The sequence below is a fragment of the Fusarium sambucinum genome, chromosome IV, assembly GCF_050947815.1.
Source record: "Fusarium sambucinum isolate potato_lamoka chromosome IV, whole genome shotgun sequence".
Classification (NCBI taxonomy): domain Eukaryota; kingdom Fungi; phylum Ascomycota; class Sordariomycetes; order Hypocreales; family Nectriaceae; genus Fusarium; species Fusarium sambucinum.
In genome coordinates, this window is record NC_139291.1 from 6,928,969 (window position 1) to 6,942,365 (window position 13,397).

The 13,397-nt window shown below is 47.3% G+C and overlaps 2 protein-coding genes across 2 annotated transcripts; one reads left to right on the forward strand and one right to left on the reverse strand.

Moving 5' to 3' along the window:
* Positions 1-324: 324 nt before the first annotated feature.
* On the reverse strand, positions 325-3,948 carry FSST1_002257 (timeless protein-domain-containing protein; the record flags this gene model as incomplete). The annotated part of the gene is made up of 3 exons (XM_083228227.1): positions 325-1,379; positions 1,428-3,816; positions 3,874-3,948. The coding sequence occupies 3 exons, from the start codon at positions 3,946-3,948 to the stop codon at positions 325-327; spliced, it is 3,519 nt and encodes a 1,172-aa protein (XP_083092439.1).
* Positions 3,949-4,301: 353 nt separating this feature from the next.
* On the forward strand, positions 4,302-5,319 carry FSST1_002258 (3-hydroxyacyl-CoA dehydrogenase; the record flags this gene model as incomplete). The annotated part of the gene is made up of 2 exons (XM_083228229.1): positions 4,302-4,430; positions 4,489-5,319. The coding sequence occupies 2 exons, from the start codon at positions 4,302-4,304 to the stop codon at positions 5,317-5,319; spliced, it is 960 nt and encodes a 319-aa protein (XP_083092440.1).
* Between the last annotated feature and the right edge of the window lie 8,078 nt (positions 5,320-13,397).

A 13,397-nucleotide genomic window follows, 5' to 3' on the forward strand; every position in this document is an offset into this window, starting at 1 on the left:
CGGAGGATACCATTATCTGATCGAACTACTCACATAGCACCAGTAAGGGAGAGGACGAGCATATCAGATAAATACATACACCAGGCTAAGCTAATAATTCACTTCAAAATTGCCGTTGACAATATCAGAAACTGCGAGAATATTAGCAATATCATAACTTAGTCAGAGAGGATTGATGATCAAGTAACAACCAGATGAATTCTATTTCTTGCGAAGGTCCGATGGTATCGTTAATTAATCCAACCCTATGCAATGCAATGCTCAGCACATATTCTACATATAACACAATCCGCTCAAACGCCATTGTCTCCCTCAATACTATCCCTACTCGTCATCGTCGTCGTCGTCCATAACGAACGGACCTGCTCGAGCTCGAGGTCTTCGGGAAACAACAGGTACGTCGTCTTCGTCCTCATCCTCATCCTCGTTCTCGTCTGCCTTGTTGTTGCCCATTCCACCCATTTGCTGATCTTCGCTAGGCTGCGTTTTTTCCTCACTAAGACGTCTCCTCTTTCGACTTTCACCATCGCTGCCATCTGGGAACGTTCCTCCCATCTCCTCGTCTCCCTCCTCTTCGAGAGTACCATTCATTGCCTTGCGAATAAAATCCAAACCAGCGTCGTTCTCGTTGTTGCTATGGTCTTCATCTTCATCTTCATCCTCATCCTCATCTTCGTCATCGTCATCTGTGCTAGCATTGGAGTCTTCTTCACTACTTTGTTCACCTTCAGTAGCTGCACGTTTTCTCGGGATCTTTTTCGCAGGCTTCTGCGTTGCAACGATTCCCTCTGCAATCAACCTAACCGGTGCACGTTTTGCTTGCTCGCGTTCTTGGGCGAAGAAAGCTTCATCGGCCTCCGAGTCGGTTTCGTCGTCTTGCCTGCTGACAAGCTCTGTTGATTTATATTTCGCAACTTTTTCCTTCCTGCTTTTGCGCAGCGCTTTACGTCTTGCTTTCTTCTCCTCCTCGGTGAGTTTCTTACGGGGTTTTCTCTTCTTGGTCGACTTTTTAGACTGATCATCGTCGTCGATGACTTTGCGCGCCGTAGGGCCGCTGATCTTGTAAATTGCGCCATCGTCAGAGCTTTCACCGTCATCGTCGAAGGCTGCTTTTTGACGTGGAACGGTTTTGCGCTTTAACTGGTGTTCTGCAAGAACACCTTCCTCAAATGTTGGTGGGCTGAACTCGGCTTGGTTGATATAGTGGATGGCATCTTTGAGGGCGTCTGCCGACACTTCTGAAGATACGATCCAGACAGATTCAGGCGTCTCGTCCCCAGCTGAGCCTAAGAGTGTAATACCAGTAAGGTTCATCAGGAGTCGCATATGAGAGTTCTTGAACATGGCAGTCCGGCGGTCCTTATCATCCGGACGAACAACTGGGCTTTGTTAGTGAATGATACATCTTGAGACTTGAATAGACTTACAGAAGGTAGATGGCAACTTCGGTCCAGGCTCTACTGGTTGTGCTTCTGAATCCTCTTCCGGATCCTCTCGCGGAGGTTCAATCGATGCCCTTGCCTCTTCGGCAGCTGCAAAGGCCCGGCGTTCGCTCTCAGCCTCGCCGAGAATCTTTTTGATCCAGGCAACATGGTCTGCTTGGTTTTTGTCTAACATAGCACCCACCACGATGGCAATTTGGCGGTCTAACTCTTCGGTGTTCTTGAAAGTCAACTCAGCTCCAGGCTTGGCTTTGTTGACTGTAGAGACCGTTTGCCTTTCATAACCGTACTCGAGAAAGAAGGCGGTGCTTCCTGTCTTGCTGAAAAGCATCTCTACGAGTAGCTCTGGACGTTGCTCGAGCTTTTTGAAGCATTTTCGGAGAATTTGCTTCACTAGCTCTTCCCACTCCTTGAACATACTAGAAGACTTGTCAAGTGCATCCTGGCCTTTGATCATACTGTAAAAGAGGTGGATGATGTCCACGCGGAACAACATAACACTGGCTTCTGACTTGAAGGCTATACGGTAGAAGTATCGGTGGGCTCGCTTCAGTTGTGCATCGGTCAGATCACGGTAGTATTTCGTAAAAGTAACGAATGTATCAACTACATTTTGAGGTGTGAACCGGTTGGCAAAACGAGAGAAATCGAACTTTCGTTCTTTGGTACTCTTCTCAGCAGATTCAGCGTCATTGTCTGAGCCGTCGTTCTCGTCAACATCATTTTCGACACCTGCAGCATCTTGTGCTGCCTTCTTCTTTCGTCTAGTGCGCTGTCGCGAACGAACTTGCATGTCGATGTTCTGTTTGGAGTACGAGTCAAGAATACGAAGAAAGTGGTGTACGAGTTCCGTGGCAGCGTCGAGATAGTTGAAGCCTTGATCTTTGTAGTTTCTGATGATGTTGGCAATTGCGTCGTGGGTTGCTTCTTCGTAGAACAGACGGCTGAGCACGTTCTCGGCAATCTCTTCGTCGTCTTCATTCCCCGACGCAGACATTTCCTGAACAGTAAGAAGGATTTGGGTAAAGCATCGCATGATGGCTGTCAATTCGTTCCAGTCCTTCATCTCGACTGACTCGTGCAAAGCTCTGGTAAGAGTTATGAACATTTCTTGGTCAAGAACACCCGCGATAAGATTGAAACTGCTGACATCCTCGCTTGTGCTCTTTCCAGGTTGCTTCTTTGACTTTCGTCTCATGCGCTCGGCTTCCAGAAACCATGACACCAGATAGAAGAATTGGCGGCGATGATAAGGCATGACATGTGGCGCCTCTCGGTCGATTGTTTTGCGGACATGTTGGAAAAGAGGGTTAAAACCCGAATCAAGGAACTCCTCCACGAACGATCGTAGCTGGTCATAGGCACGAGAGTTCAACTTGGGCGGTAGTCCGAGATCCTTGTCATCCTTGGTGGCCTTTCGTGGACGACGAGGAGGTCGATAGGTCTTTGAGCTATCCATCTTCTGGTTTCTTAATGATGCATCGGCCAGCGCATCCTGCCCTGATAGCGATGACATCTTGCCGTCCTCTCGCTTCACCCAAATCATTGTACCAAATCGGTTATGACGAGTGGGACCCTTTCGGTTGTACGCCTTCAGCATTGACTCTTCCTTGCTCATCATGCTGGCCAATTCTCCAGCCTTGGCCTTACTCAGTTGACGCTCGTTCATGAATAGCTTCTCCGAGTCTACTTGCTTCACCAAGTGGTATATAATCTCCATGACAGTCGTGTCCTCGGTTCGAAAATCTTCTCCCATGTTGGAAGCAAGGGTCAGGAGCACAAGAAATATGTCCTGGTATGAAAACGCATCGATTGTAGCAGATCGGGATATCTGAGACTCGTCACCTTCGTACTTAACATTAGGTGGAGGCTCTATCATGGCAACGTTCCGGAGGAAGAACAGAACAAGCTTGATGATGCCCGAATCACGTTGTGTTCGGTCGCTAATTGGAATCGCCATGGAAGGAAGCGCCACTCGTACAGCTGTGTGAAGTATGCGAGCTCCGTCGAAGTTGATGATGGCTCGCTTGTACCCGACTTGCGCCAGCTGCAAGACGGGCATGTGTCGATGGTGGTTGACCGTCATGCGTTCTCTGTCTTTCTCCATGGGCCAGGTAAGGGGCACCATGAGTTCGAAGCAAGCAAGGGCTATTTTAGCTTTGTATTTGCTATCCGTAGCATTTTCGGGCCATGTCGCAAGAATGGGGAGCAAGTCACCCTCGATCAAGTTCGCTTCGTAGATGCATCGTGCAACGTCCATGCGGTTGGTCTTTTCGTCGTAGAAGCGTATCCATGATTTGAGATCACGAATGACCGCAAAAGCGTCGTCTCCGAGTTCGTAACGGCCATCGTCTTCGACACTAATACCTCCAAGCTATAATTGAATGTAAGAACGTTTACTTTCTCGACGTTGGGTTAAAGGGGAACTTACGGCAGAGACAAGACTGCTAATGTGCGCTCGCACCTCAGGGTGCACAATATCCGTTGACCCATCTGCCAACTCCATGATTGCGTATCGATAGCAGCAACAGACAAGAAACTGTCTGTCTCTATTCACATATCGTGGGGGTTATGATGCCTCGACAACAGAGAAAACAACCAGTCCCACCACTACCGACGCGCTTGGACGCGTCTCCAAAAACGTGTTTAATTAACGCGAGATGGGAAAGGAGCTGATAAGATAAGACATATCTCTCGGCAATTGATAAGAGGAACCGCCGGCTCGGAGCCGAGGTTACCCGCAATGTGATTGCATGAGCCGTCCTACTAACATCCCCATGGGGAACTTGTTAAAAGTGAGTAGCCTAGAATCAAATCTTGTCTATTGTTTCTCTAAATTTCTCTTCGTATTCTTTAACAATGGCTGCCTCAATTCTTCGAATGCGCTCCTTAGCGGCTTCGCGTCAAGTGCGTTGCTTCAGCTCTTCACCCCGCCAATATGCTGCGGCAGAGGTTAAGAAGCTTGGTGTTATCGGCGCTGGCCAGATGGTGAGTTGCATGTGAAAGACATTGTTTATATCAAGTTTACTGACAAGCACCGCAATAGGGCTTGGGTATTGCTCTCGTTGCAGCTCAGAGGGCACAGGTTCCTGTTACCTTGATTGATACAACAGACAAGGCTTTGGCCAAGGGCATTGCCTTTGCCGAGAAACTCCTAGCAAAGGATATCTCCAAGTCGAGAATCACACAGGAGCAGGCTGACAAGGCACGATCTCTTCTCTCGACCAGCACCAAAATGGAGGATCTCTCATCTGCAGACATGGTTATTGAGGCTGTTCCTGAGCTACCCAATCTCAAGTTCGACATCTTCAGCAAGCTGGCTCAGATCTGCCCCAAGCATGCTATTCTTGCCACAAACACCTCCTCCATCTCCATCACGCGCATTGCCGCTGCAACTACAACAGACCCTACCGACACTTCCGCCTCATCCCGTGTTGTATCTACTCACTTCATGAACCCCGTTCCTGTGCAAAAGGGTGTTGAGATCATCAGTGGTCTGCAGACCAGCCAGGACACACTTGATACTGCTATTGAATTCTGCAAGCGTATGGGCAAGGTCACTTCCGTTTCCGCCGACTCTCCTGGCTTCCTCGCCAACCGAATCCTCATGCCTTATATTAACGAGGCCATCATCTGTCTCGAAACCAATGTTGGAGACCGCGACTCTATCGATGCCATTATGAAGAACGGCACAAATGTCCCCATGGGTCCTCTTCAGCTTGCTGACTTTATCGGTCTCGACACATGTCTTTCTATCATGAAGGTTCTGTACGAAGAGACTGCCGATTCCAAGTACAGGCCGAGCGTCTTGCTGAAGAACATGGTCAGCGCTGGATGGTATGGGAAGAAGAGCGGCAAGGGCTTCTACGACTATTGAACAAAATATACGCTATGTTGTATCTGAGCGATGGTAATCAGATTGATAGCACCAGCGGATACGTCCTACCCTGCACTGTGGTTGAACGAAGGAATCAAAAGTTAAAAAACAATTAATCGACTCGATCATTTAATTAAGTCAAAATTAAAACATATTAAGAACAATATAAGAGGATTTAACATGTAACGAATGTCTACCTAGTCTAGATGTCGGTACGTTGTGATGTGTCCTCAATCATGAATTCTTAACACAAGTTGCTGATATTCGAGCTCGCAATCAATATCCTCACCAAGTTTTGTAAAGTCCCCTTCTACATCAAATTAGCACCATATTGAATCCAACTCTTAGTAGCCTCAAAATGCAACCTTCTTCACCGCTTGTGTTGACGCAGTGGAACATATGGTCCTTGCTGAAGATGTCTACATCAATCGACCCAAGCTCCCTATGAAACTCGCACCAACAAGCTGGTGTCTCACCTTATCATAGATTATAATACGCTACACTGGAAATAGATTGGAAATAATTCCAGGACTATGTCCCCTCCCTGTTACTATGCGTTCCGTTGTAAAGAACCGAGGTCAATTACCGGCAGTCCGAACGAATGCACGAAGAGAAAAATGCTTTCTCCGAGCGCCCGCATGCTCATATTTTGATTTAACTGAAAAGTGACAAGATGTTTGAGTGGTGTGAGAATAAAGCAGAAGCACCTCAGAGTCACCTCGAAGTATTGTCTGTTACGCGTAGTTGCCGCTGTCGATCAGCTTTCCATGAAAAGCTAGATATATCTACTTTACTCAGCTATAATCCTTGGAAGACTTCATCTACCAAGTCAGCTGCCTGACGTGGAGGAAACAATCCAGGCTCTCGTTTTAGTATCAAATATTAATTAACTGGCTACTACTTTAGTTGCTGTATAATAAACAGACCAAGCCAGGTCCACAAGGCGACGAGGCTAAAAGATCAAAGCTTGAAACAAAGTCAAAGTCACATCATCCAACTGCGCCATCATTTTTAGAGCCTGAAACCGCCCGTTCGCTTGTGCTCGGCCATGTTTTTATAGCCTCACTGCCCTTTCGTTTGTTTTGTTTCGTATCACATCTCTGTTCACCGTTCTGGTAGGTAACTATCTGTCTAGTCCCTGAGCTTTCATCCCCATTCTGGTAACTCAATCGCCGCCAGTTCTCTTGGGGTACCTAGTCTGATACTACATATTCAAGATGACCGACGATCGTGTATCTTGTTGATCAGTAGACGAAACGACACTGTTAGTGTTGGCGAACCAGATAGAAAGACGAGGGTAGGAAAGAAGTGCAATCCCTACAAGGCCGAGAGAGGAGCACGGGCCTTCGATCAACAAGCGCAAGTTTGTCTATATTCCATATCAACCACTTAGCGATGCAACGCTGAGCTCTGTATAATCCTCATGTGACCCATTCGATCTTGATGAGGCGAGACAGGCGAGAAGTGAGAGGCAGTGCAGCCAGGCTTTGTCATATATTATCGCGTCAAGAGCCCGCCTGAGAAAATCTTGCGAGTTGTAGGTTTTCACGACTCCAGATATTCGTATCGACTCCAATGAGGACAACTCGGTCTTGGCCGCAAAAGCAAGTTATGAGACAGATCATAGATATGTGCTGACATTACTGTCGAAGCAGGGCTAGTCCTAGGATAGCTCCGACAAGGGTATCTCGTTATCCGCTATGGACGAGTTGATCTGCAGCATTAGAGGACGAGAAATGCTGAAACAATAACGCGCGGAGCGTCTGTTATGTTTTCTTTTTCTTGCCTGCCGAGGATCGATTTTCTGCCATCATGAGTCGGGACTGCACCGTTGACCTGGATGACAGTGAATCAGAACGATAGAACACTGTTGTAACTAGATAGTTACGTCTCAACAGGGTTCGAGTGCTGTACTGCAGATGTTAGTGGAGTGTGCGTGAGAACTATAAAAGCCATTATACTAAACTTGTCCCAGTATTCACAATATAACATACATACCTCCTGATGGCCAGTATAAAATCACGGCTGCTAGTCGACCGGAACTTGCAAGATCAGATCCCTATGGTTAAGTGCCTGTCTGCAAGAGACCAGGCCCGACGGGTGAGATTGTACCGTCAATAATCGCTGTAATTCTGCTGCTTTGAGGAACTGGTTCGAGAGTGGTTGTGGTGGCTTGTACATAATAAATGTCAATCCATATGCTAACTCTCAGGCTCTTCTTGTAAGTTTCGCAATATTACGTACAGTACTATAGTCTGATCGCGCAGGGATCGCATAATGTCGTTGGTTGAATGTCACTCCTGGCCAGACTAGAGTCGTACGATTGACATATCAGAAGCAAAAAAAAGGGACAATCAGCAAGAGGGAAAAAATGTAAAAAAGAAGAACAAAACAAAATTATGTGCATCAGAAGTTGGCTGTAAATATAATAATAGATCTATCTACCAATCGAATCCTGCTCTGAATTTGGAAGCATATATGTTAGTGCTCTCCTCTTCTTCTCAATACATCGCACAGGTATTCGCGTATCGTGGAATGGCAGGGTATGATAAGAAAAACGGTACTCACTACAGGTAGCCAGATTAACTAGATTATTGAGGGATCACTGAACAAGATTGCATGCTAACGATGGATGCGACTGGCTGATCAGATGGCTGGGGTCGTGTGTCGTGTGGGTTGCAGGATACGAAAGCGACAAGATCCGGCATGGAGAAATAGTACCTAGGTATGCGTGTACGGATGTGTAGGATAACATGCCGTCTACCAGGCTGCCAGGCTGCCAGAGGGAACGGGAGCCAGGGCTAGTGGGTGATCGATATGGGGCTGTTGGTGGGCCAGAGTAACATTCTCACACCAGATGAAAATATATCATCAGCCTTGATGTATCTGTCAGCTGTTCGAAATTGGCCAATATAGCGAGCATGGAGAAGAGAGGGGTTGATTATCCGGGAATCGTTGTGATTTTTAAAATTGCTCAGCCCCTAGGCATCTCAAGATAGATGAATATGTGTTTTTGCAACCCTGCATCTTGCTTGGATGGATGGCTTGCCGTCTTTGGTTTTCAGTGTAAGCAACTGCAAGAGATGCGATGCAACTCAAGTCCCCGTACAGGAGAGCCCTGTCCTACCAGTCTGTATACTGGACTGAGATGACGAAGCGCGCCGTGGATGTCATCGTCGCCACGGCTTTGCATTTACGTTCCGTTGTGCAGAATATGGAAAGGTTGTCAAGTTCCGTTACCAGATCAGGGAATTCAGACGAGTAAGAACAAGGGCGCAATATTATAACTGGGATAAAGTTCTGGAAGGAAAGAAATCTATATTATAGCCCTGGTCGACGTGCTAGTGAGACCCATGGCGAGCACGACGTAGCAGGAAGGCCGATCAAACAAAGAAAGGCCACAATGTTCGATAACTAGCACATCTATCGCTAAACAGTTCATTAAGAATCGAATTGAAGAGGAGTGCCCTGTGTATTGTGATCGTTGAGCACAGAGTTTGGTCGCCATCGGTAGTGCAGCCTGCTTTTCTACTCTTTAATCCTTTTGGTTTTTGATCCAAGAAAGCTCATATGAACATTCGTAGGTTGAGTTAGATGACCCGGCTTATCAAGAAAGAATAAGACCACGCTCATTCAAGAGTGAAAGTGGATGATCGATCATATCTCCAGATCGTGGATCCTCATCCCCCAAGAAGCTCTTGGACGGCCATTCTCGATCCCCAGACGTAGGCATAGCGATTGAAGAACATGGATTTGTATTAGAGGGCCCCGTTTGCAAGGAGGCGGGGATGCCGGTCCTGAAATCTGGGGACTAGAGGGGGCGTGCCTGTAACAAATCTCTCTTTGCGCAGTAAAGTGTACGTAGTTGCTGTGCGTGAATTGCCGCCTTGAGTTGGTAATTAAATATGGGCTGATTCCATACGACAGAAACCACCATAGTGAGTCCTTCATCACGGCACCCTGAGTTCTACAGTTGACCCGCTCTCCAGGAATGGTAGCTCTGTAATCTTGGAATTCCACATCGTAATAAACGCTCCCTACAGGCACATATCTGACAAAGGGTTTGTCCACGAGCCCCTTCACTCCTCGAATAATAGTCTGGCATACGTATCTGCGAGAAGATGCATCGAGCCGACTGGATACCGTGCGAACGGGAATGATGTTCCAGCAAGGACGAAGGTTCTCGATGCCGAGCCAGGAACACTGATTTAAGCAATTGTGCTCGCCACCCAACAACCGTCATTCGCTGTTAATTTAGCTTGTACCCTGGTCCGGTTGGCGGCAGAGAGCTGTACTATTATGCCTCGAAATAGTCGGGCTGCATGTATTGTCCTCAGCGGTTGTATCGCGAGATAGTAGTTTGTACCATGGTTCCTCATATTGACTGGTCAATCTGTGGTACAGGCCAACCTTTTCCACTTGACCAGTATGGCAATTAAGAAAGAGCTCTCAATGACGTATCGTAGTCCACGTTTGACTCCCAGTTAGCTGTTATCTCACCAACGATCTTTGCGGCCAGAATGGTGAATGTTAGCACTCTCCCTTGGCCGAAACCCGTTGGTAAAATTAAAGACCCTCCATGCGTCCCTCATTTTAGTTGAAGGTTATTTTAGCTCAAGAACATGAGACATGTGACAACATTGTGGATTTCATCGTGGAGGTAGTTTGTTCGGGGTTGGACGATGCATACATAGTACATCCAGAAAGATTTACTGCCGACCACGGAATCGTCCCTCGAGAGATATGTCGAGATTCGGTCTGCAAGAACAAATCTGAAGCAGTAATTGCAGTACCTGGCATAGGACAAGAAAGGTGGATGCTAGAAACACTGTCAAAGCCTTTGGGTTTTCCAGTTGGTAAAGACAACGGGCTTGTTTCAGTCACCCATCAAAGTTTCTCTTTTCTTGGCCCCCCTTTTCTTCTTCTTCTTATTGGGACGACACATGGATGCTGGAATAACGTAAAAAAAAAATCTCCGTGTAGGAAGCTAGCATCAGTGATGAGGCGTCTCCGATCACGCCGGCAAAGCGCTAGTTCATCGTGGATGGATGTGCTGAAGCTCAGGCCCAGTTGAAGGATGAAACGTCTAGATTTGAGCTTGCTGGGTTGTTACCAACCCCTGATCCTGGCTGTACCGCCACCCGTTGATAGTTTCGCATAAGATGGGGTGCGTGCTGTCTGTCGTCGCCCGTCAGAAGAGGCCGTAATTTTGCGTGTTGTGTTTTGTGTGAGAATGATTGGGAACAAGAAGAGGTTGCTAGTGAACGAACCGCGTATAGTGCCTACCTTAGCACTAGACACTCAACTTGAGGCTCTGCTGCAACTGCCAAAACAGAATGGAGTAGCTTGTCATTTATTGTCAGGCAGGAACGAAACAGGAAGCCCACCTGGCTGCTAAACTTAGATTGGAAGGGATGCATTGTCTAAAAGCAGGAACAGCCTAATGATCGGCAATTGGCTGTTTTGATTTCCCCTTTGTGGGTGATTATGTTGGGAAGCAAGGCTTAGTGGGCAGTTGCCGCATGCAACCGTCGCTGGTTGGTGGCACTTTTACGCCACCAAATCTTCAACCAAGCAATGTCCACTAACGATTCATCAATGCAAGCAGCCGGCTATTACCTCGGTACTCGACCAACAGGATGTGATAACAATCACCAATTATACCTTTGGTAGATGCGTCGGTAGGTCGCTGGTCTGAGGAGGGCTTTGACGTTCAAGAACCTACTAACATACCTACTTAGGCAAATACTACTATCATCAGATCTGTCACGAGCCACCTCCCCCTTCGTTGTTGCTGTGCGCTGTTCTTCCGACGGAAAATTAAGGTTGAATAATCGTGTAGTGGGAAGTTGACTTCCTGCTTGTTTCATCGTGCATTGACCTTTGAGATAATATTAACACGAACCTCAACAGAACACCACACCAGGGTTTCCCTTCAAGCTTTGGATGATCTGAAGGACACTTCGTCCATCCCCAGAAATAGAATTAGTTGTGCCTCTCGACGGGTTTCCCATGCTTCAAAAAAGGCTGAAGCCTTTATCTGCGGCATCGCGATGTTAGTGTCACCCAGTTTTGACCATTGAAGCCTTCGCCACGCACATCGACAGTCCCTACTTTGTGCCGATGGATACAGTACTCGGTCGCAGCATGTCTTTGTACGGCGGATTAGCCCAGGGTTATCCTTGGATATTTCAAGTGCCGCCCAGCAAGAATTCTAACTTTTTGTTGCTCAGCGTCTCCACAACCTCAACCTTGGAATCGAAGCACAAGGGGTCAGTCGAACTTTGTCGAAAAGAGTCTGCACACGAGCCACTGCTCATGGTTGACTCCAGCTGGTTGTCGCCCTGTCTTTCGAATGCCCTCGTATATCAAGAATATCATGTCGTGTTTAACAATGTCTTGTTTTGGGCTTTACTCACATCTGACTACCAGATACGTACAGATGTGTGGGTTTAATACGCTGTCTCGCCTCATGTCGCTTCGCACCAACACACGACCCAGCAGCCTTGTTACATATCTCACAGGGAAGAGGACGATCATCCTTACGATCTTCCCATATTATCCACTTTGTCGCTGTACAATATGTAGGCCATAGGTCATCCCGGATTCCGCACCATGTCCCTCATCTCGTCTTGACCATTTTACTCTTCCCTATCATTCGGACGATATCCCTACACTCTATCTGTACCTAACTGTGCTTTTACCTCGAGACCCTTACAATCTTGCAGAACCAGTCAGATTCTGTATCGGATTCCACACCCCGATCCACATGTGCAGCACACCCCATCGACCCCTGCCAGGACTTGATTGGCTCGTTCCCGCTCAAGCCGCGACAACGGTTATGCGCAACATGCGCCAAACCGCAACGTCAACACCAGTTCAAGATGACGAAGGATCAATGCAGTTTTCACAAAAAACCTGGCTGGTGCTGTACCCTTGGTTGTGCTCTATGATCTGTCTTTTGTATTCGTACCGAGCATCGCTCATAATGGCGGCCTGGCACTCTGAATCTATTATGACCCGTACGTTTGGCTTATTATACAACAGACATGCTTCTGGCCCATAGGTATCTGCTGGCGGAGGAGGTCAGCCAGACTGTGTGGTGCCGTCATCTGTAATTTCCGATGTTAGCAGCACCAATTGATCATTCTGAAGGCATGAGTTTGTTTCCGGCACAGCTTGCGATTCACTGCACATACATATGGCAAACCCTGTTCGCTCTTCGCCAACGAACCATGAGAAGATTGATGGATGAATCCACATAAATGGCTACTTGTTCTTTAGGGCGTACTCACGTACAATTACAAACATACGCAAAACTACAAGAGAATGGGCGAAGGACCTCCGATATGTGATCCTTCTTACAGTACCAACGAGCATAGACGCACAACGCTTCGCTCAGTTGTACGCCAGGTACCAGACCAGATATTCCCCCACCTCTTGTTAGTCGTTGCAGTTTCCACTCTTTGTACAGGCCCTAGGGTACGTTCTGCGTGTAGCACCTTTTTTATTTTGTTTTTCTACACCTTACATGACAGGGAGATGCCTCCAAATTTGACCTTGCTCACACCCCTGGGCAAGGACATGGTCAGCCATGGCCTTTCGTCGACCCAACCCCACCATGAGGCGTGTCCTGGCTTGTCGTCTTGGACTCATATATCCTTCCCAAGCCCGACTTCAAAGTGAATTACGACTCGGATATCATTTCTTCTATCCTAAGTTACATCAACTTATTCGTCTCTCGAGCTGCATTTTATGTGCTTGTCCCTTCTTTTCATCATCTAATCCATTCGTTTCAAAGTCTCTACGAACCATTCCTACCATCTCAAACGAGTTTCTTGAGGGACCAGGCCTCACTCACGTTCCTTTTCGTTTAATTTCCTAAGATTATACTCTGCTACCCGCTCCTTATTGCGCCTGCTCTTTGCTCCGTTACTTATCTCGGGAACGGTTTCAAGCTTTCTGCAACATACCGACCCGTCCGTGAAAGCAGGGCAGAAACATCGAAACTACACTGTGCTGGTTGTACCTGCTCAGCTTATACTGTTTGGTCTCACTACCGCTCCTCCCTATTTAAA